General features: G+C 37.6%; 1 protein-coding gene and 1 pseudogene across 8 annotated transcripts in view; one reads left to right on the top strand and one right to left on the bottom strand.

The window, feature by feature from the left end:
• LOC100461389 (zinc finger protein 737-like) overlaps positions 1–23071 on the top strand; it is a 197315-nt pseudogene that overhangs the window by 41345 nt on the left and 132899 nt on the right.
• Positions 7979–23071, bottom strand: part of LOC100452112 (zinc finger protein 486) — a 30806-nt gene continuing 15713 nt past the window's right edge. For 3 of the 8 annotated variants that reach the window (XM_024237280.3, XM_024237278.3, XM_054540060.2), the window contains 3 exons: positions 21658–21753; positions 14914–14967; positions 7979–10748 (listed from right to left, as the gene is read on the bottom strand). In XM_024237280.3, coding sequence (XP_024093048.3) covers positions 9610–10748; positions 14914–14967; positions 21658–21753 — 1289 coding nt within the window. In that variant the 3' untranslated portion in view covers positions 7979–9609. Of the gene's footprint in view, positions 10749–14913; positions 14968–16795; positions 16883–21657; positions 21754–23071 lie in introns of those variants that run through there. The other 5 variants (XM_002834510.6, XM_054540063.2, XM_054540061.2 and 2 more) reach the window with 3 other exon arrangements.

Genomic DNA, 23071 nt, shown 5'->3' with positions numbered 1-23071 from the left:
AAAACAACAATATTTTATCATCTGCTATTTTTGTTTATACTTGGTTCTCTCATTATCTTTCCAATACTTATCAGAAGGAATTTCATCACTCTGGAGACACTTTAATTTTCATGTCTTGCTTGAAACATTCCCCATCTTAGGGATTATTTGGTGGAGGGGCGCCCAACCACTCCTGTTAGAGATTTCTACCCTCCCCCTTCCTGGAGGCTTACTGAGGCTTTGGGGAAAAGGCCCCAATTCAACTTGTCTGTGATTTCTACCCTCCCCGTTCCTCTTTGTCTACTCTGTTTGCTCCCACCTCTGGTTGATAGATTGCAGCACGAGACCGCAGAGAAGACTCACTCCCTCCACACAACCACAGTACTTAGTCCCATTCACACACTCTCAACCTCCAAATTATCCCATCCACCCAGGATATATTTTGTCGCCTTCACGAAGTCTCCTACCTTATTCTGTGCACAAGAATTACCTAGTCCTCTTATTGCCGTGGTCTTGCAAGCCTCTCCTACCTGCTTTGCTGAGAATCCACATTTATTAATCACAGTGGGTGTGTCTTGATCTCTCTCACCCTAGGGCCACTGTAACTAGACATGGGGTGACCAAAGGCCCCCTTCCTAAAGAAGAATATTTGAGCTGCGAAGTTGGGCGCCAGAACTGTTAGGAATAACGCTCAAAACCCTAAGGAAATTGAACACTCAAACAAATGATTCTTAGCAAAGCAATTTTACTTCTGCCCAGAAGGATGCCTCCTTGTCCGGTTGCCATGAGAGCACACCTGAACAAAGGGGCATGAGAGACTTTATTCCTGACACAAGTCGTACTCCTCTACCTTTTCCCCATTGGCTGGGGTCGGGTCGCTAATCCCGGTTGGCTAAACATTTGACTTTTTTTTTTTTTTTTTTTTTTTTAGATAAGGTGAGCATGTAAAAGAAAATGGAGAGAAAGGGGAAGGGGTGTCTGTAATGAGCTAGAAAGTTAGTCCTCTTTCCAAATAAGGAAAGGAGTGTGAGCTGGTACTGATAACGTCTGGTACTGTGGTGTGCCTGGGTATCTAACAAAGGCAAAAAGGGAAAAAAAGGAGGAAATTGTGGGGAGTACTATGAATTAAGAATAAAAGATTGATCAGATTATTTGAAGAGAAACCTCATCATATCCCACAAGGGTGTATTCTTTCTCTTTTTTAGTAGAATGTTTTTTAGTAATTTATTATTTGCATAAAAGAGTTTCAGGATCAGGCGCGGTGGCTCACGCCTGTAATCCCATCACTTTGGGAGGCCGAGTCGGGTGGATTACGAGGTCAGGAGTTCAAGACCAGTCAGGCCAAGATGGTGAAACCCCGTCTCTGTTAAAAATACAAAAAATTAGCCAGGCATTGTGGAGGGAGCCTGTAATTTATCTTATCAGTAGGCTGAGGCAGAGAATTGCTTGAACCAGAGAGGCGGACGTTGCAGTCAGCCGAGATCGCACCACTGCACTCCAGCCTGGGAAACAGAGAGAGACTTTGTCTCAAAAAAAAAAAAAAAAAAAAAAGAGTTTCAGATCCCTTTTATTTGGAAAATCTTCAGAATTTGCTAATTTAGAAAATAATTTCTTCAATATGTTTTATCTTAATCCAAACTTTCCACATTCCTGAGATGAGCTGTATTTTTCACTCTAAATTAGTGGTAATTCCAGAAATTTAGTGGCATAAAATATTGCTGCCCCCACCTGAAAATCTAATTGTCACCACCAATTTTTGATTCAGTAGTACCAGGTAGTAGAATTAAGAAACCTACAAGTTGAAAGTATTTTCTAAATATTTAGAAATTTCTGTATAAATATGTATTTTGGTATTAACTTACTAGAATATGTTAGCACATCCTGTCTGCTTAGCACGTTACTAGCTTGTAATTAGAGAATATGAGCAAGATTCATGTTATTTATTCTTAATGAAACAGGTATTGTTGTCTCTAAGCAAGACCTGATCACCTGTCTGCAGCAAGGAGAAAAACCTTTGACTATGAAGAGACATGAGATGATTGCCAAACCCTCAGGTAGCTGCAAGTGAAAATGAATGCAACCGATGACACAGATAAAAGTCCCAAGGTCAAAGAGAAAGCCAGTCCTTAAAATGTGATTAGAGAAGCTGTGTTCCAAAGGAAATAGTTCCTGGGCAGCTGTTTTTTGTTTTTTAATTTTGCTCTCTCAAAGGGGTATCTTCTGTCTTATGCTTTTTTTGTTGTCCTGAGATGAAGTTTTGCTCTCGTTACCCAGGCTGGAGTGCAATGGTATGATCTTGGCTCACCACAACCTCCACCTCCTGGGTTCAAGTGATTCTCCTGCCTCAGCCTTCCCAGTAGCTAGAATTACAGGCATGCACCACCATGCCTGGCTAATGTTGTATTTTTTGTACAGAAGGGATTTCTCCATGTTGGTGAGGCTGGTCTTGAACTCCCGAAAACAGGTGACTTATCCGCTTCAGCCTCCCAAAGTGCTGGAATTACAGATGTGAGCCACCATGCCCAGCCCTGCCTTATGCTTGTAAATTCTCTAATGATTCTACTATCTTTCAGTGAGCTTCCTTCAGGTTTACACTGAAAGCCAAATTCCAATTCATGACATATAAGAGACTGCACAATCTGGTTTCTTTTTCATTGTTTTTGGGACTCACAAATATATGCATGATTCTAAGAAACTAAAACTAATTTTTAAGGTTTTTTTCACATCAGATTTGAAATGTGTGAGAGTAGTTATTTCTGTTGCATTTTTTTGTTCATTTTTCTTCACAGTCCACTCTGTTATTACTATATAGTCTTGAAATATAGTTTGAAATTATAAGTATGATATCCTTCTGCTTTGTTCCTTTTCCTCACGATTGCTTTGGCTATTCAAAGTTTATTTTAATTTCATGTGAATTTTAGAATTGTATTTTCCATTACTGTGAAAAAATACAACTGCAATTTAGATAAGAAGTTTATTCAATCTATAGATCACTTTGGATAATATGGTGCTTTAATATTTATTCTTTCAATCCATAGACATAAAATATTTTAAAATTTATTTGGATCTTCTCTAATTTTTTATTGATTTTTTTATTGTAAAGACTTTTTACCTCCTTGGTTAATTTTTTTCCTCAGAAATTTATTATTTAATGTTATAGTAAATAAGATTTTTTTTCCTCTTTTTTTTTTTTCCTTTTGAGATAGAGTCTCCAACTGTCACCCAGGCTGGAATGCAGTGGCACAATCTGGGCTCACTGCAACCTCCACCTCCTGGGTTCAAGCAATTCTCTTGCCTCAGCCTACCAATTAGCAGAGATTGCCAGTGCCCGCCACAATGTCCAGCTAATTTTTATATTTTTAGTAGAGACAGAGTTTCACCTTTTTGGCCACGCTGGTCTCAAACTCCTGACATCAGATGATCCACCTTCCTCGGCCTCCCAAAGTGCTGGTATTGCAACCATGAGCCACCGCACCCAGCCTTTCTCTATTTTTTCAGATAGTTTAAGTGAAAGAAACCATACATATACTTGTATGTTAATTTTATATTTTGCTAATTTACTGAGTGCATTTATTAGACAGGTTTTAATATACTGCTTATAGTTTTTTAAATAAAATTGTATAATCTGCAAAAGCAACTTTTTACTCATTTTTCTTTAATTTCAATGGATTAAAAAATTTTTTTTACTAATTTTTCTGCCACATACTTCCGATGCTAGATTAAAATAGAAGCATTGACAATGGGCATAATATAGTTTTGTATTGGTGTCTGAAGTTGATGGAGCAAACACCTCTTCAAGTTTTCATACACTGATTTTAGAAGATAAAGATCTTTTTATTGGTCCCTTAGGATGATGAGATCCCCTCTGAATTTGTAGTGAAGAGGGGTTGTAGCTTGGTCACAAGGCTGCTGGGACTGCACTAGGGTCCACCTTTAGTTGGGTTGTTACAGGGGCTTGGGTAATTGTAATTCCCAGTTTATTTTTGGACAGACTGCAAATCTTTCAGGACTTTGCTCCATAGGGCAGATATAAGGAATGTTTTTGAAGTTGGTTCTGCATATGGTGGGCCTTGTATCAGGATGTAGATGAGTATGGCTTTCAGGGAGTACCAGAGATTATTTTTTCAAGTAACTCTGTAGCTTTCTATGTAGGCAGAACTGGCCATGAACTGTGGCTCAGGTTACTGAAACTGAGTCACTGAACCACTACAGGGATCCCTGTAAAGGCCAAGGTCTGCAGGCCTGCCTAGATGGCTGTAAATGTGTGCCGTCCTCCAGGTCTCTGGAATGGCAAGACCTCTGCCAGACTGTGGCTGGAGGAGTTTCAGATGATTACAGAGTAAGTTCAGAATTCTTAGTGGGACCAAGTTGGATGGACCCTATCCTGGTCTGTAGCCAAGAACAGGGGTCCTGTAGTTTTCCACCTGAATGAGGGCCTGCCTTCTGAATACAACACTTCTCAATCTTAAGCTTTAACAGTGTTTCACAACTCCCTCCCTGGCTCTCAAATCTCTCATAGAGGCACTTATTTTGGAGATGACATTTTGCTACATAACCCAGGCTGGTCTCGAAATCCTGGCCTGAAGCTGCTCTCCATCATTAATGTACCGTGTAGCTATCATTACAAGTGTGAGCCATAATGCCTGGTTTTCTAATAAAGGTATTTATTTATTTCTCTGAGACACTCTCTCATTCAGGCTGGAGTGCAGTGGTGCCATCTCACCTCACTGCAACCTCAGCCTCCCAGGTTAAAGCAATTCTCCTGCCTCAGCTTCCTGAGTAGCTAGGATTACAGATGTGTGCCACAATGACCGCCTTATTTTTGGTATTTTTGTAGAGACAGGGTTTCATCATGTTTACCATGCTGGTCTCAAACTCCTGACCTCGTGATCTGTCCATCTCAGCCTCCCAAAGTGCTGAGATTAAAGGCATCAGCCACCGTGCCCAGCCAATAAAGGCATTTTTGTCAGGGATGGCTGATGTTTTTTGCTGTAAGGGGATATAAAATTAGGGCACTTTTAATCTTTCATCTTGCTGATGTCACTCTCCCTATACATTCTGACTTTCTATTTTCTATTTCAAATTTGTCTGTAATTTTAGATTTATTTAGGACAATATGCTAGAATTTGCATGTTATGCATGAAGTAAATTACATTATTAGGAGGCACTCCATATTTACCAAAATAGTTACTTATAAATTTAAGATTGCTGCAGGCAAAAAGGAATTACAGGATTTTCATCTACTTTCTTCAGCCTATATCTGAAGAATAACATAGTTTATTTCCTAATATTTTCTTTCACGTATGAGTGCCTAATCCTATTCTTCAAAGTATATATTTATATTTTCTATGTTTAACAATTTAAGGCTATTCTTTGCTTCTAAAGTTGGATTGCAGCAGTTTCATTTTGTGTGAGAATAGCATATATTGTAAACATAACAAGTAACCCTAGTTCCTTTTAAATGCTTATTAAAAGCTTCTCTTTAGACTCTTCTATTTATAATTTTTTGGAAAAAAAAAGGTTTTGGCTGGGTGCAGTGGCTCACGCCTGTAATCCCAGCACTTTGGGAGGCCAAGGCGGGTGAATCATGAGGTCAGGAGATCAAGACCATCCTGGCTAACACGGTTAAACCCCATCTCTACTAAAAATACAAAAAATTAGCTGGGTGTGGTGGCGGGCACCTGTAGTCCCAGCTACTCAGGAGGCTGAGGCAGGAGAACAGGGTGAACCCGGGATGCGGAGCTTGCAGTGAGCCGAGATCACACCACTGCACTCCACCCCACCCTGGGCAACAGAGAGAGACTCCGTGAAAGTTTTCTGCTGCTTTTGTTATCTACATAAACAAAGATATCACCTGCAAATAATAATTAACTAATTTCCAGTTTTATTCATTACAAATATTAATATGTTTTTTTCTGGCTTATTTTTCCTTTATGCACCATTTTATACATTCACACACACATAGGACAATACAAATATATCTAATTATTTAATTTTGGTTGAATTTTCATTAAAATAAGTGTTAACTATGATTATTTGTTTTCTGTTTGAAGAGGGCTTTTATTGTACTCAAGAGCGTTGTTTCTGGAGACAAAGCTGCCTGTACTTTAATAGGCAGATTCTGAAAAAAATTTGAAACATAAGCCATAAAATTTTATATTAATAAATTCAAGACAAAGCAGAAAGCATAGATTTGCTTTCAGCATTCTCAAGGAGCTTAGTTTTTTATTAGCCACCTTATTAAAATTGTTTTGTTCCAATAATTGTTCTTTTCTTCTGAAAATATGTACAATCTCATGCTCACACACACTCCATAATTTTCTTACACCTAAGGTTTATCTTCAGAGTAATATGTGTATATTTAACTTATGTAAATTAACACTAAAAGTCTACATTTGCAGGCAAAGACCACATGTTCAAAGAAAACCATATAACATTTATTAATAATTTTTCAGTATATGTATGTTTTCTATTTCTTTTTTTCTTGAGATTGAGTCTGTCGCCCAGGCTGGAGTGAAGTGGTTCAATCTCAGCTCACTGCAACCTCCAGCTCCCAGTTTCAAGTGAATCTCCTGCCTCAGCCTCCAAGCATGCACCACAATGCCCAGCTATATTTTGTATTTTTAGTAGACGAGGTTTCACCACGTTGGCCAGGCTAGTCTTGAACTCCTGACCTCAGGCAATCCACCTGCCTTGGCCTCCCAAAGTATTGGGATTACAGGCATGAGCCACTTGGCCTGGCTGTATTTTATTTATATTTCTGTATAATTTTTATTATGATCATAAAAATCACCCTGTAGACAATAACAATTTATTGTACATTTCAAAATAACTAAAAATTTATAATTACACTGTCTGTAATACAAAGGATAAATGCTAGAGGTGATGGATACCTTATTTACCCTAATGTAGTTACTACATATTGTAGGCCTGAATCAAAATATGCCATATAAAGCATAAATATATACATATACTATATACCCACAAATACTAATAATAAATTTCAATAAGAAAAGAGAATAAAAATTTAACCTATGGGAACAATATTCTTAAATTCATTTGCTGTTTAAAGCCACTGGCAAAGTGATTACTAGAGACGTTATTCCATTATGTACCAAATAGTATATTGCTACCATCTTTTACCTACACCTTTGAGTAAGGTGGGATAGGTTAGTGGCATAATAATGCTTCATTAAATGCACAATAGTCTTAACATGGGAAAAACATAAAATTAAATTCACACAAAATCTAACAATTTTTAAACGTACTGGATTTTATTACATAAAAGTACAATAAGTAAAATACACGAATTTAAATATACTTTTATCTATAATTTCTCTCACTATAATGTAGAAAAGTATTACTCTGAACACCTACCTTATACATTACTTAATATAGTTTAACTACAAAGAGTCTCTCCACTTATATTTTCATCATGCATCTTACATTTTAATGTCCTTACTTTTATAGAAAAGGTCATAAATGCCCAATAAAAAACTATCTCTAATATCTCTGATGCAGCAAAAATTGAACACATGCTTTCACATGTGAATAAAATAATAAAATAACAGCATAAAGTAATTTGAAAGCTGTATTACGTCATTATTCACTTTTCGGAAAAATTTTTTTAAGGAAACAAATATACTTTTTTTTTGAGATGGAGTCTTGCTCTGTCACCCAGGCTGGACAACGGTGCGACCTCGACTCACTGCAACCTCCGCCTCCCGGGTTCAAGCAATTCCAATTCTCTGCCTCAGCCTCTCAAGTAGCTGGGATTATAGGCGCCCGCCACCACGCACGGCTAATTTTTGTATTTTTAGTACAGACAGGGTTTCACCATCTTGGCCAAGATGGTCTTGAACTCCTGACCTCCTGATCCACCTGCCTTGGCCTCCCAAAGTCTTGGGATTACAGGCATGAGCCACCACACCCAGCTGGAACAAGTATACTTTTAATGTAATTACAATGCTTCCAAAAATCTGCTTTTGAAGTTATACACAAATTTTTTTTTTTTTCTGGAGACAGGGTTTCACCCTTGTTGCCCAGGCTGGGGTGCAATGATCTTGACTCACCACATCCTCTGCCTCCAGGGTTCAAGCCTCCTGAGTAGCTGGGATTACAGGCATGTGCCACCATGCATGGCTAATTTTATATTTTCAGTAGAGACTGGGTTTCTCCGGGTTGGACAGTCTGATCTCAAACTCCCAACATCAGGTGATCCTCCCACCTTGGCCTTCCGAAGTGCTGGGATTACAGGCATGAGCCACTGTGCCCGGCCATGAATAATTTATCTAAAAAGTGTTTCCAAACTCATTACATTTGCAGGAATCTTCTTCAATATACATTCCCTGATGTTGCACAAAGCTTGGCAACCGCTTTAGGGTTTCCTTCTAATACAAAATGTGGGCAATAAGATCTGTAATACAAGCAAAGGTACTACAAACCCCTTTATATTTGTAATGCTTGTCTTCAGAATCAATACTCTTCTTCACCTTAAAGGCTTATATTTTCTGAAAGATTTTTTTCACAGTAATTGTTCTTTTGTTTTTATTAACTATGAACCTTCTTACATTGAGTAAGATGTGATAGGCATTAATGGCTTTTCCATATTCTTTATATTTGTACAATTTTTCTAAAGGATAATAGCTTTCCTGTGAAATACGGTGTAAGCACTGATTAAAAGTTTTACCACATTCTTCATACTTGTAGGTATTTTGGAAGTATGAGTTACCTTACCTACAATAAAGTGTGGCAACTATATAAAGGCTTTGTCACATTTCACACATTTCTATGGTGTAGTGCATAGAAAAGTTGGAGGTGTTGGGAAAAGCACTGTCGCATCTTTCAGGTTTGTAAAGTTCCTCTTCACCATGAATTATCACCATGTCTCTTAAGAATTGAGAGCTTGTGGCTGGGAATTGAGGCTCATGCCTGTCATCCCAGCACTTTAGGAAGCCAAGGCGAGTGGATCACCTGAGGTCAGGAGTTTGAGACCAGCCTGGCAAATATGGCAAAAGCCCATCTCTACTAAAAATACAAAAATTAGCTGGGCATGGTGGTGGGCACCTGTAATCCCAGCTACTCAAGAGGCTGAGGCAGGAGAATGGCTTGAACCCACGAGGCACAGTAAGCTGAGATCATGCCATTGCACTCCAGCCTGGGTCACAAGAGTGAAACTGCATCTCAAAAAATAAATGAATAAATAAATAAAAATAAAAGAATTGAGAACTTGTTATAGGCTTCCCACATTCTTCACACTTATAGGGTTTCTGTCCAGTATGAATTATGTGTAATAAGGGTTGAGAATTTCCTTAAAAAGCTTTGTCAGCCAGGCACTGTGGCTCATGCCTGTAATCCCAACACTTTAGGAGGCCAAAGCAGGCAGACCACCTGAGGTTAGGAGATTGAGACCAGCCTGACCAACATAGAGAAACCCCATCTCTACTAAAAATACAAAATTAGCCAGGTGTGGTGGTGCAGGCCTGTAATCCTAGCTACTAAGGAGAGTTACTTGAACCCAGGAGGTGGAGGTTGTGGTGAGCCAAAATTATGCCATTGCACTCCAGCCTGGGAAACAACAGTGAAATTACCTCTCAAAAAAAATAATAATAATAATAAAATAAGGCTTTGTCACGTTCTTGGTTTCTGTCCAATATGAATTCTCTTATGTTTATTAAGGTCTGAGGACCAGTTAAAAGCTTTGCCACATTCTTTACATTTGTAAGGTTTCTCTCCAGTATGAGTTGTCTTATGTTCAGTTAGATTTGAGGATGTAGTATAGGCTTTGCCACATTCTTCACATTTGTAGGGTTTCTCTCCAGTATGAGTTCTCCTATGTTTATGGAGGCCTGCAGACCATGTAAAGGTTTTGCCACATTCTTCACATTTGTATGGTTTCTCTCCAGTATGAATTATCTTATGCATAGTAAGGTGTGAGGAACGGGTGAAGGCTTTGCCACATTCTTCACATTTGTAGGGTTTCTCTCCCGTATGAATCTTCTCATGTTTACTAAGGATCGAGGATGAAATAAAGGCTTTGCCACATTTATCACATTTGTATGGTTTCTCTCCAGTATGAATTTTCTTATGTGAAGAAAGAGTTGCAGGATGGTTAAAAGCTTTGTCACATTCTTTACATCTGTAGGGTTGCTCTCCAGTATGGATTATCTTATGTGTAGTAAGGGTATAGGTGTACTTAAAAGTTTTGCCACATTCTTCACAAATGTAGGGTTTCTCTCCAGTATGAATTTTCTTATGTGTAGTAAAGGTAGAGAAGTACTTAAAGACTTTGCCACATTCTTCACATTTGTAGGGCTTCTCTCTACTATGAGTTATCTTATGTGCAGTAAGGTGTGAGGACTGGTTGAAGGCTTTGCCACATTCTTCATATTTGTATGGTTTCTCTCCAATATCAATTTTTTTATGTGTAGTATGGGTTAAGGACTGGTTAAAAGCTTTTTCACCTTCTATATATTTCAAAGGTTTTTTTTCAATATGTCTTCTTTTATGTCTCTTTGAATTTGAAAATTGATGAAAGACTTTCACATATTTACCACATTGAAATATTTTGCTCTGGGTAGTTGTCAAACATTGGTTAAGTCCATTATAACCTCTTTTGTGTACCTTACACTCATCCACACTTCCACAGCCTTTTTTAAAGTGTAAATTGCCATGTCCACATTTTTCAAATTTTCTCAGTATCACTTTTTGGAAAGAATCTTTTATGTTCTGCTCTGGCCAAAGGTCTTGGGCAAAATGAGAACACATAACTGAAAGAAACAATAAAAACACATTACTTCAATTGCTAGACTCAGATAAATATACTTTACAAATCTAACCTATAAAATTATACAAACTACATAAGCAAGATGACATAGCAAAATACCACCAGCTCTAATTTCTTCCTGGACATATAAAAGTAACAAAAACATACTGACCAAAATACATTTGTAAAAAATTTATAAATGAGTTAAGTGTGTGAAAGTCCCTAGGTAAGCACAATGCAAACAGTCACATAGAAGATAAAGAAAAGTCTGTTACTTATATGCAACAGCTCTTCCTGCTCTCCAGTATAACATTGTGCCTTTAACAGTAAATTGCCAACCTGGTGCAGTGTCTCATGCCTGTAATACCAGCACTTTCAGAGGCTGATGTGGGTGAATCACTTGAGGTCAGGAGTTCAAGGCCATCCTGGCCAAGATGGTGAAACCCCATCTCTACTAAAATTACAAAAAGTTAGCCAGTCATGGTCATGGGCAGCTGTAATTCCAACTGCTCAAGAGGCTGAGGCATGAGAATTTCTTGAACCCAGGAGATGGAGGTTGCAGTAAGCCAAGATCGCACCACTGCACTCTGGCCTGGGCGATAGAGCGAGACTTCATCTCAAAAAAGAAATTTTTTTTTAAGTAAATTGCCAACAAGGCATGATAGCTCATGCCTGTAATTCCAGCAATTTGTGAGGGCAAAGCATGAGGATCACCTGAGGTCAGGAGTTTGAGACCAGCCTGACCAACATGGTAAAACCCCATCTCTACTAAAATACAAAAAAATTAGCCAGGCATGGTTACAGGTACCTGTAATCCTAGCTATTTGGGAGGCTGAGGCAGGAGAATTGCTTCAACTGCGGAGGCAGAGAATGTAGTGAGCCAAGATCATGCCACTGCACTCGAGACTAGGTAACAGAATGAGACTCTGTCTCATACATACACACAAAAATGTAAATTGCCAACTCTGGTTTCCTTTTTAAAAAACAAGAAACATTGGCACATACATCTTTATTTCTGTCTTCTAGGGGCTTTTTTAGACACCAGATAATGTGTCCCATGACATAAAATGCTAAAAAAAAAAAAATGGTGATATACATTGGAATGACAGTTCGAGTTTGCTGAGTCTAAAGGTAAATTATAGAGAAGGAGAGAAACTGAAAACAGGGAATGGGTGTAGCAAGTGATTACTGACTATTAAGAAGAAATAGAAATAAGCTGATTTAACTAAACAATAAACACAAAATTTTAGACAAGACTCATCCTAAAAACATGTTTGAAAAATTCCCAGAATCTCTAGCCAAGACAATTGATTTCATACTATGCCAGGACAAAGCTATATTATAAAGATTGTAACAGGTAGCTTTGTTAATTTCCAAATCTCTATCAAAGATTATAATGTATACCGAATATTAGAACATGGCTCCATCAAAAAAATTATAAACTTTTCAAAAGCAACCATAAAAAGTATATAAAGTAATTTTTTAAATTCCAAATGAATTGAACATCCCAGTATTGGTGGCTCATTCCTGGAATCCCAACACACTGGAAGATCAAGGTGGGAAAATCACATAAGGTCAGAAGTTTGAGAACAGCCTGGCCAATGTGGTGAAACCCTGTATCTACTAAAAATACAAAAATTAGCTGGCATGGTGGCATGTGCCTGTAATCCCAGCTACTTGTAAGGCTGACACAGGAGAATTGCTTGAATCCGGGTGGGAAAGGTTGCAGTGAGTGGAGATTGTACCACTGTACTGTTGCCTGGGCAACAGAGCAACACTGTCTCAAAAATAAAATTAAAAAGGCTGGGTGCGGTGGCTGATGCCTGTAAACCCAGCACTTTAGGAGGCTGAGGTGGGTGGATCATTTGAGGTCAGCAGTTCAAGATCAGCCTGGCTGAGATCACGCCACTGCACTCCAGCCTCGGTGACAGAAAAAGACTCTGTATAAGAAAAAAAGAAACCCAGACAACTACTGAAGATCAGAAAAATGAGAATAAAAAGAAATACTAAAATACCAAAAAAACAAAAATTGTGGATATAAAAAATATAAAAAACTGAAAAATTTATTAAAACAAAATATGATGTAAACATGAAAAAGCTGAATAAACAAACTTAGATACACACAAATATATTTATAACAAACACACATATAAGCAAAATTTCAAAAATCACATATAAGAATAGAATTTTGGGTGCTGCAAGATAAAAATCATGTTCCATTTATAAGCATAGTCTCATGAGATAACCAGGGAATTTTTTTTTTTAGACAGAGTTTCACTCCTGTTGCCCAAGCTGGAGTGCAATGATGCAATCTTGGCTCACTGCAACCTCTGCCTCCCAGGTCCAAGCGATTCTCCTGCCTCAGCCTCCTGAGTAGCTGGGATTACAGGCGTGCGCCACCATGCCTGGCTACTTTTTTGTATTTTCAGTACAAACAGGGTTTCACCATATTAGCCAGGCTGGTCTCAAACTTCTGACCTCAGGTGGTCTGCCCACCTAGGTCTCCCAAAGTGCTGGGATTATAGGCGTGAGCCACCACAACCCGCACCAGTGAATTTATTTAAAACATTCTTGCACATCAGAAAAAAACTGTGATATTGCTAAAGTTATAATAATTTTTTTAAAAAGCTGTCAAATGGAATAATGCCATCAGCAAAATTGTACTACCAAATAAAACAAGTGCTTCCAAAATAACCATATCCTGAGAAAGTATATTGGCACTGCATACACCATACACATCAAAGATGCTAAAAGGAGTTTCTTCCACTGAAAATAACATAATGCAAGAAAACAACAGATAATCTATGAAAATACATAACTTTCTGGAAAAGATATCCACATACACAAAAATGGAATTTCTTAACATTATCATAATGGTACAGAAAACATTTTTAATTACTCTCTAAATTTAAAAGATAAAAGTATAGGAATTATTGTTAGCATCTGTTAATAAATATACAACATTAAAAAATATAATTAGCAAAATTAGTAACAAAGTTGAAGGCAAATGTAATGATGAGGAATTTCAGTATATAACTGAAGTTAATTTTTTACCATATTCAAATATATTGTTGGATCTTTTAGAGGTTTTATGTAATCCCCCATGTTACCACTAAGATAAGAGCTGTATAGATACACAAAAGAAAATAAGAAACTGAAAACACATCAATACAAAAATTAAAAAAAAACACAAAAAACACAGAAAATGAGTGACAAAGATACAAGAATCAAATAAAACAATTAATAAAAATAACAGTAAGTTTTTCTGTTGCAAAAAATGATTTAAATGTATATAATCAACTTTCCAATCAAAAGACATACTTTTTTTTTATTTTTTGAGATGGAGTCTCGCTCTGATGTCCAGGCTGGAGTACAGCAGTGTGACCTTGGCTCACTGCAACCTCCACCTTCTAGGTTCAAGCAATTCTCCTGCTTCAGCCTCCTGAGGAGCTGGGATTATAGGTACCTGCCAACATGCCCAGATAATGTTTGTATTTTTTAGTAGAGACAGCGTTTCACTATGTTGGCCAGGCTGCTCTCGATCTCCTGACCTTCTGATTCACCCACCTTGACCTCCCAAAGTGCTGAGAACACAGGCTTGAGCCACCACGCCTCGTGGATGTTACAGTGAGCCCAGATTACACCACTGCACTCCATCATGGGCAATAGAGTGAGACTCAGTTTCAAAAAAAAAAAAAGATGGTACATAAAAACTTTAAAGTTTTTTTTACAAAATATAAGAAACAATATGTAAATCTGCATAAATCTGTTAATAGATACACCATATAAAATAATTTTTATATCAATAACAAACCATAAAATACAGAGGTATAGTTTTTGTATTCAATTGAAGTTATGAGATTGAAACATATTGTTTTAACTTTAAGAGGTATGTAATCTCCAGTTTTCAAGATGATTACGAAGATAATATTTATAGAAAGTATGCAAAAGAAGATAAAAAGTAATGAAAGCATGCCAGTACAAAATAAAATGAAAATTAAGAAAGTAAAACAGGAGATGAGAAAAATATAACTACTAGAAACACACAAAACAATAACAATCTGCTAATGACAACTTCATTTCTTTATTCATTGTAAATATAAATTAATTATACTACTTAATAAAATCAAATGTAATCTTAGGACTTTGGAAGGCCAAGGTAGGCTCACCACTTGATCCCATGAGTTCAAGACCAGCCTGGACAACATGGCAAAACTCTGTCTCTACAAAAAATACAAAAAAATAGATGACTATGATGACACATACTTGTAACCTAGCTGTTTGAGAGGCTAAAATGAGAGAATCATCTGAGTTTTGGATGTTCTGGCAGCAGTGAATCACACAAATCAGCCTGGTTGACAGAGTCTCAGACCCTATTTTAAAGTTAAATGAGGCCAGGCATGGTGGGTGATGCCTGTAATCCCAGCACTTTGGGAGGCAGAGGCGGGCAGATCACCTGAGGTCAGGAGTTTAAGATGAGACTGGCCATCATGGTGGAATCCCATCTCTACCTAAAATAAAAAAAAATTAGCCAGGCATGGTGACAGGTGCCTGTAATCCCAGCTACTTGGGAGGCTGACAAAGGAGAATCGCTTGAACTTGGGAGGTGGAGGTTGCAGTGAGCTCACGACATTGCACTCCAGGCTGGGCAACAAAAGTGAAACTCCGTCTCAAAATAAATACATAAGTAAATAAATACATATGAAGAAAAAGCTATAGAATGCCTCAGTGGTTTCTTTAAAAGCATACAGTATACTGCCTACAAGAGACTCAGTGTAGCATTGAGTCAAATAGGCTGAAAGTAACAGAAGGAAAAAAATGTGTATATCATAAAAATAGTAACCACAATTAAGTGAGGTGGTCATAAATATATTAGACATAATATGCTACAGGTCAAGTACTACCATTAGACAAAGAATGATATTATATGATGGTAAAGTGAGTTAATTTACCAGGAATCTGTAACTATATTATTTATCTATCTACATGTATATGTGTACATAACATCAGGGCTCCAAAATATATAAAGCAAATATTGACAAAAGTGAAGCAAGACTTACATAGCAACATAAAAATTGTAGACATCAAGACCCCATTTGCAATAATAAATAGAAAATTCAGAAAAAAATGAGAAACAGACAACTTATGCAACATTATAGACCATATTATTTTGCATACAGAGGAATACTTGAGACTGCATAATTTCTTTTTCTTTTGAGAGAGAGTCCTGCTCTGTCACCCAGGCTGGAGTGCAGTGGTGCAATCTCAGCTCACTACAAGCTCCAACTCCCAGGTTCATGCCATTTTCCTGCCTCAGCCTCCCAAGTAGCTGGGACTACAGGTGCCCACCACCATACCCAGCTAATTTTTTTATATTTTTAATAGAGACGGGGTTTCACCGTGTTAGCCAGGGTAGTCTTGATCTCCTGACCTCGTGATCCACCCACCTCAGCCACCCAAAGTGCTGGGACTACAGGTGTGAGCCACCACACCCAGCCGAGTGCATAATTTTTTTTTTTTGACGGAATCTCACCGTCGCCCAGGCTGGAGTGCAGTAGAGTGATCTCAGCTCACTGCAAGCTCTGCCTCCCAGGTTCACACCACTCTCCTGCCTCAGCCTCCCGAGAAGCTGGGACTGCAGGTGCCCGCCACCATGCCCAGCTTTTTGTATTTTTGGTAGAGACGGGGTTTCACCATGTTAGCCAGGATGGTCTCAATCTCCTGACCTCATGATCCACCCACCTTGGCCTCCCAAAGTGCAGGGATTACAGGCATGAGCCACCGTGCCCAGCTGGGTGCATAATTTTTAAAGAAAAATAATTTATGTGGCTCACAGTTTGACAGACTATAAGAAGTGTGTGCTAGCATCTGCTTCTGGTGAGGGTCTCAGGAAACTTACAATCATGGTGGAAGGTAAAGATTAATTGGACATACTATATGTTAATGAAACAGAGCAAGTGTGAGGTGAAGGATCCAGGTTCTTTTAATGAACCAGCTCTCATTTGAATTAACAGAGTGTAAAGTTTTGGTTACCAAGAGGATGTACCATACCATTCATGAGAAATTTGCCTCCATGACACAAACATGTCCCACCAGGTCCCACATCCAACATTGAAGATTTATTTTACAGCATGAAGTCTGGAGAACATGAACATGGAAACCACATTATAGACCAACTAGGCTTCACAGACACATGCAAAACTCTCCAGTCAAAACCAAGATAATACACAATATTCTTATTTGCATCTGGTATAATCTGTTAGGACACAAACCAAGTTTTATTAAATTTAAAAGTACTGACTGGGTGCAGTGGTTCTTGCCTATAATCCTAACACTTTGGGAGACCTAGGTAAGAGGATTCATTAGGGCCAAAAGTTTGAGACCAGCCTGGACAACATAATGAGATCCTAACACTTCAAACAAGCAAACAATTAGCCAGACATGGTAGTACATGTCTGTAGTCCAAGCTGCTCAGAAAGCAGAGGTGAAAGAATCACTTGAACCCAGGAGGCTGAGGCTATAGTGAGCCAAAATTATGCCACAGCACTCCAGCCTTGGTGTTGGTAAGATCTTGTCTTAAAACAACAACAAATCAATTTAAAAACACTAAAATTATACATTGTGTGTTTTCTAACAAAAACTGAATGACACTAGGAATTAAAAGCAAAAGGTAAATTGGCAAATTCAAAAATATGTGAATATAAAACACACTCTTCAATATATTCTTGCTCAGGGGTCAAAAAATTTTATTCTTCACAGATGTCAATACAACCTACAGTTAAAGGCTACATTAACATAAACAATGTGATACTGACACAAAGATATACAGATGAAAGACCAGAATAGAGAGCTCAGAAATGAACCCTTCTATATATGATCAAATGGTCTTTCAAAAAGTTGCTATGAGTACAAAATAGAGAAAAGTAATATCTTCAAAAAATGATGTTGAAAACTGAATATCAACACTGATAAAATAAAATTGGCTTATTTCCTTGAACAATACAAAAATATATTTTAAACAAAATACTTAGACATAAAGAAACTAATAAATCTATTAGAAAAAATACAGGAAAAAGACATGACATTGGTCTTGCCACCATTTTCTTAGATACGACATTAAATGCATAAGCAATAAATACAAGAAAAGTTTAACTACACTAGACATCAAAATTTCTGTACATCGAAAGAAAATTCAAAAGTAGCAACATCCCTTAGAGAATGGATGAAAACATTTGCAAATTTCATGTGAAGGAAGTTAATGTTCACAATAAATAAAAAACTCTTAAAACTAAACAATAAAGTTGAATAACTTGATTTAAAAATGAACAAAAAAATTTTCATCAAAAAACTACACAAATGGGAAAAAGCATTTGAAAGAATGCACAAAATTACTGATTTGTAAAGAAATAAAAAAAAACACAATGACAAACAAAATCACCTCGTTTCCATTAGAATGGCCACTGTAAATTTTTTTTAAAATACCTAATCTGTTGATGTTGCAATAAAAATGAAACCCATGTTGCTTGTTGCTGGAAAACAAAGATGCAGCCATTATTTTAAAATGTTATAAATGTTCCTCACTTATTATATCTATTTACAAAATACGTAACACAGGCCAGGCCCAGGTGCTCAAGCCTGTAGTCCTAGCAATTTGGGAGGCCAAGGTGGGCAGATTACCTGAGATCAGGAGTTTGAGACCAGCCTGGCCAACATAATAAACCCCATTCTACTAAAAATACAAAAAATTAGCTGGGTGTGTAGGTGGGCACCTGTAATCCCAGCTACTTGGGAGGCTGAAGCAGAACTGCTTGAACTCAGGAGGCAGAGGTTTCAGTGAGCTGATATCACACCACTGCACTTCAGCCTGGGTGACAGAGTGAGAATCCATCTTTAGAAAAAAAGAAAAGCAACACAGGACCTGGAAGACATATTTGAAAATCCATGTTTATTGCACCAGTATTCACAAAAGCCAAAAGGTTGAAGCAACCCAGATGTCTCTTGATTTATAAACACATCAAAATATGTAACATATACATACAATGGAATATTATTCCATCTCAAAAAGAACAATCTTGTCACATTTTAAGATGAACATTGAGAATATTATGTCACTTGAATTAATCCAGTAACAAAATTATGGATATCTTAAGTAGTCAAATCATAAAACAGAAAGTGGAAGGTTTGTCTGTCAGGGGTGAGAGAGAGGGTAAAATGAGCAGTTGTTATTTAATGGGTATTGAGTTTTAGTTTTACAAGATGTAAAGTGTCTAGAAGTCTTTTACATAAAAATGAGAATATACTTAACATGCCTGAAATGAATGGCTTTTTTTTTTTTTTTTTTTTTGTGGAGACAGGGTCTCACTCTTTCATGCTGGAGTGTAGTGGCACAACTTTGACTCCCCCTCAATCCCCCAAGTAGCAGGTACCACAGCTGCATACCACCATGCCTGGCAATTATTAAATTATTTTTATAAAGAGGGGTCTCCATATCTTTCCCAGGCTGGTCTCTAACTTTTGGGCCCCAGGGATCCTCCTGTGTTGGCCTCCCAAAATCCTGGGATTACAGATGGGAGCCACAACCATGCCTGGCCCTGAAAATGTACACTTGAATTAAGATGGTAAATTTTATGTTATGTGTTTTTAAAACAATTTTTTTAAAGAAAAACTGAAAAAAAATCCAGAATTATAAATCTTTTTGAAAATTACCTTCAAATCAAACAAGTATTTCTCTCACAAAAGGAAATATATATTCATCATTAAACACATGGTGAAAAAAAGACTATCTCCATGACTACTCACTTAAACAAGATAGCTTATGGTCAGTTCTGCCTATATAGAAACCCACACAGTTATCTGAGGGAATGCTCTCTGATATTCAATAAAAGCCATACTCATCAATATCCAGATATAAGGCCCACCATATGCAGACCTGACTACAAAAACATGCCCTAGTGTCTTAACTACAGAGCAAAGCCCTGAAGGATATGCAGTCTGTCCAAAAATAAAATGAGAATTACAACTACCCAAGCCCCTGTAACAAGCCAACTATAGGTGGACCCTGGTGCAGACCCAGCAGCCTTGTCACGAAGCTACACCCCCTCTCCACTACAAATTCAGAGGGCATCTCATCACCCTAAGGGCCCAACAAAAGTTCTTTACCTTCTAAAATCAGTTTATAAAAACTTGAAGGCCGGGCGCGGTGGCTCACACCTGTAATCCCAGCACTTTGGGAGGCCGAGGTGGGTGGATCACAAGGTCAGGAGATCGAGACCATCCTGGCTAACATGGTGAAACCCTGTCTCTACTAAAAATACAAAATAATTAGCTGGGTGTGGTGGCGGGCACCTGTAGTCCCAGCTACTTGGGAGGCTGAGGCAGGAGAATGGCATGAACCCAGGAGGTGGAGGTTGCAGTGAGCTGAGACTGTGCCACTGCACTCCAGCCTGGGCAACAGAGTGAGACTCTGTCTCAAAAAAAAAAAAAAAAAAAAAACTTGAAGGGGTGTTTGCTCCATCAAATTTAGGCACCAGTACAAAACTATATTGTGCCCATTGTCCATGCTTCTATTTTAATGTAGCACTGGAAGCATGTGGCAGAAGAATTAGTCAAAGAAATTAAAAAATCCATTGAAATTAAAGAAAAATAAGTAAAAAGTCCCTGTTTGTAGATCGTATAATCTTCTATTTAAAAATCAATAAATAGTACATTAAAACCTGTCTAAAGTGATAAACATACTCAGTAAATTAGCAAAATATAAAATTAACATACAAGTATATGTATGGTCTCATACACTTAAAACAAACTCTCTGATAAAATAGAGGAAGAAAAAATCTTATTTACTATAGCATTAAGTAATAAACTTCTTAGAAAAAAATCAAGGAGGTAAAAAATCTTTACAAAAAAAAAACTATGGGCTGGGCGGGGTGGCTCACACCTGTAATCCCAGCACTTTGGGAGGCTGAGGTGGGTGGATCACGAGGTCAGGACTTCAAGACCAGCCTGGCCAACATGGTGAAACCCCATCTCTACAAAAAATAAAAAAGAAATTAGCCGGGCATGGTGGTATGCACCTGTAATCTCAGCTACACAGGAGGCTGAGGCAGAGAATTGCTTGAACCCAGGAGGCACAGTTTGCAGTGAACCAAGATCATGCCACTGCACTCCAGCCTGGGAAACAGAGCAAGACTCCATCTCAAAAAAAAAAAAAAAAACTATGAAAATATTAGAGAAGATCCAAATAAATTTTAAAATTGCCATATTATCCAGAGTGATCTATAGATTCAATAAACTTCCTATCAAAATTGCAGTGGTATTTTTTTCATAGTAATGGAAAATACATTTCTAAAAGTTACATGATACTAAAATAACTTTGATAGCCAAAGCAATCTTGAGGAAAAAGTTCAAAGCAGAAGGATATCATACTTATAATTTCAAACTATATTTCAAGACTGTATAGTAATAAAAACAGAATGGACTGTGCAGAAAAAACCAACAAAAAATGCAACAAAAACTAATACTCTCAAACATTTCAGATCTGATGCAAAAAGACAACTTAAAAAATGGTTTTAGTTTCTCAAAATCACGCAGATAATTGTGTGTTCCCAAGACAATGGAAAAGCAGCCAGATTGTTCAATCTCTTACATGCCATAAAGAGGGATTTCACTCTCACTGTGAACTTGAAGGAAGCTCATCGAAAGAATAATAGAATCCTTAGAGAATTTAAAAGCATGAGACAGATGTCCCTTTGTGAGAGAAAAATTAAATAAATAAATAAATAAATAAAAACAGCTGCACAGGAACTATTTCCTTTGGAACACAGCTTCCCATATCACATTTTAAGGACTGGCTTTCTTTCTGACCTTGGGACCTCTTATCTGCATTGTCTGTTGGGTTCATTTTCATTCACACCTACCTGGGGTGTTGGCAATCATCTCATGTCTCTTCATAGTCAGAGGTTTTATTCCTTGCTCCAGACAGGTGATCAGGTCTGGCTTAGAGACAACAATACCTGTTTCATTAAAAATAAATAGCATGAATCTTGCTTATATTTCTCAATTACAACATAGTAATGTGCTCGGCAGAAAGAATGTAATAAAATATTCTAGTAAATTAATACCAACATACTAATTCATAACAAATTTCTAAATATTTAGAAAATACTTTCAACTTTAAGGTTTCTTGTTTTTTTTTTTTTTGGAGATGGAGTAAAATAAGTAAAAAGTTGCTGTTTGTAGATCATACAATCTTATATTTAATAAACCATAAGCAGTACTATAAAAACCATAAATAGGGCTGGTTGCAGTGGCTCACACCTCTAATCCTAGCACTCTGGGAGGCCAAGATGGGTGGATCACAAGGTCAGGAGTTTGAGACCAGCCTGGCCAACATGGTGAAACCCCATCTCTACTAAAACACAAAAAGCTGGGTGCGGCAGCACGCCCCTGTAGTCCCAGCTACTCAGGAGGCTCAGACAGGAGAAATGCTTGAACCCAGGAGGTGGAGGTTGCAGTGAGCTGAGATCATGCCATTGCACTCCAGCCTGGGCAACAGAGCGAGACTCCATCTCAAAAAAAAAAAAACCTAAACAGTACCTTAAAACCTTTCTAAACTGACAAATACACTCAGTAAATTAGCAAAACATAAAATTAACATACAAGTATATGTATGGTCTCAAACACTTAAACTATCTGATAAAATAGAGAAAGAAAAAAATATTATTTACTATACCATTAAATAATAAATTTCTTTTAAAAATTACTAAAAAGGTAAAAAATCTTTACAATAAAAAAACTATAAAGAGAAAATCCAAATAGATTTTTAAATTGCCACATTATCCAAAGTGATCTATAGATTCAATAAACTTCCTATCAAAATTAGAGTGGTATTTGCTCTTCTTGCCCAGGCTAGAGTGCAATGTCTCAATCTCGGCTCACCAAAACCTCTGCCTCCTGGGTTCAGGGGAATCTCCTGCCTCAGCCTCCGGAGTAGCTGGGATTACAGGACTACGCCACCATGACCGACTAATTTTGTATTTTTAGTATAGACAGAGTTTCTCCATGTTCATCAGGCTGGTCTCAAACTCCCAACTTCAGGTGATCTGCCCATCTCAGCCTCTCAAAGTGCTGGAATTACAGGTATGAGCCACAGCACCTGGCCCTGCATATAGGCTTTTTAAATTTACTACCTGGTACTACTGAATCAAAAACTGGTGGTGGCAATGAGATTTTCAGGTGGGGGCAACACTATTTTATGCCACTAAATTTCTGAAATTACCACTAATTTAGAGTGAAGAATAAAGCTCAACTCAGCAATGTGGAAAGTTTGGA

Source organism: Pongo abelii, chromosome 20 (assembly GCF_028885655.2).
Source record: "Pongo abelii isolate AG06213 chromosome 20, NHGRI_mPonAbe1-v2.0_pri, whole genome shotgun sequence".
Classification (NCBI taxonomy): domain Eukaryota; kingdom Metazoa; phylum Chordata; class Mammalia; order Primates; family Hominidae; genus Pongo; species Pongo abelii.
This window is presented reverse-complemented; position numbering and strand designations above follow the sequence as displayed.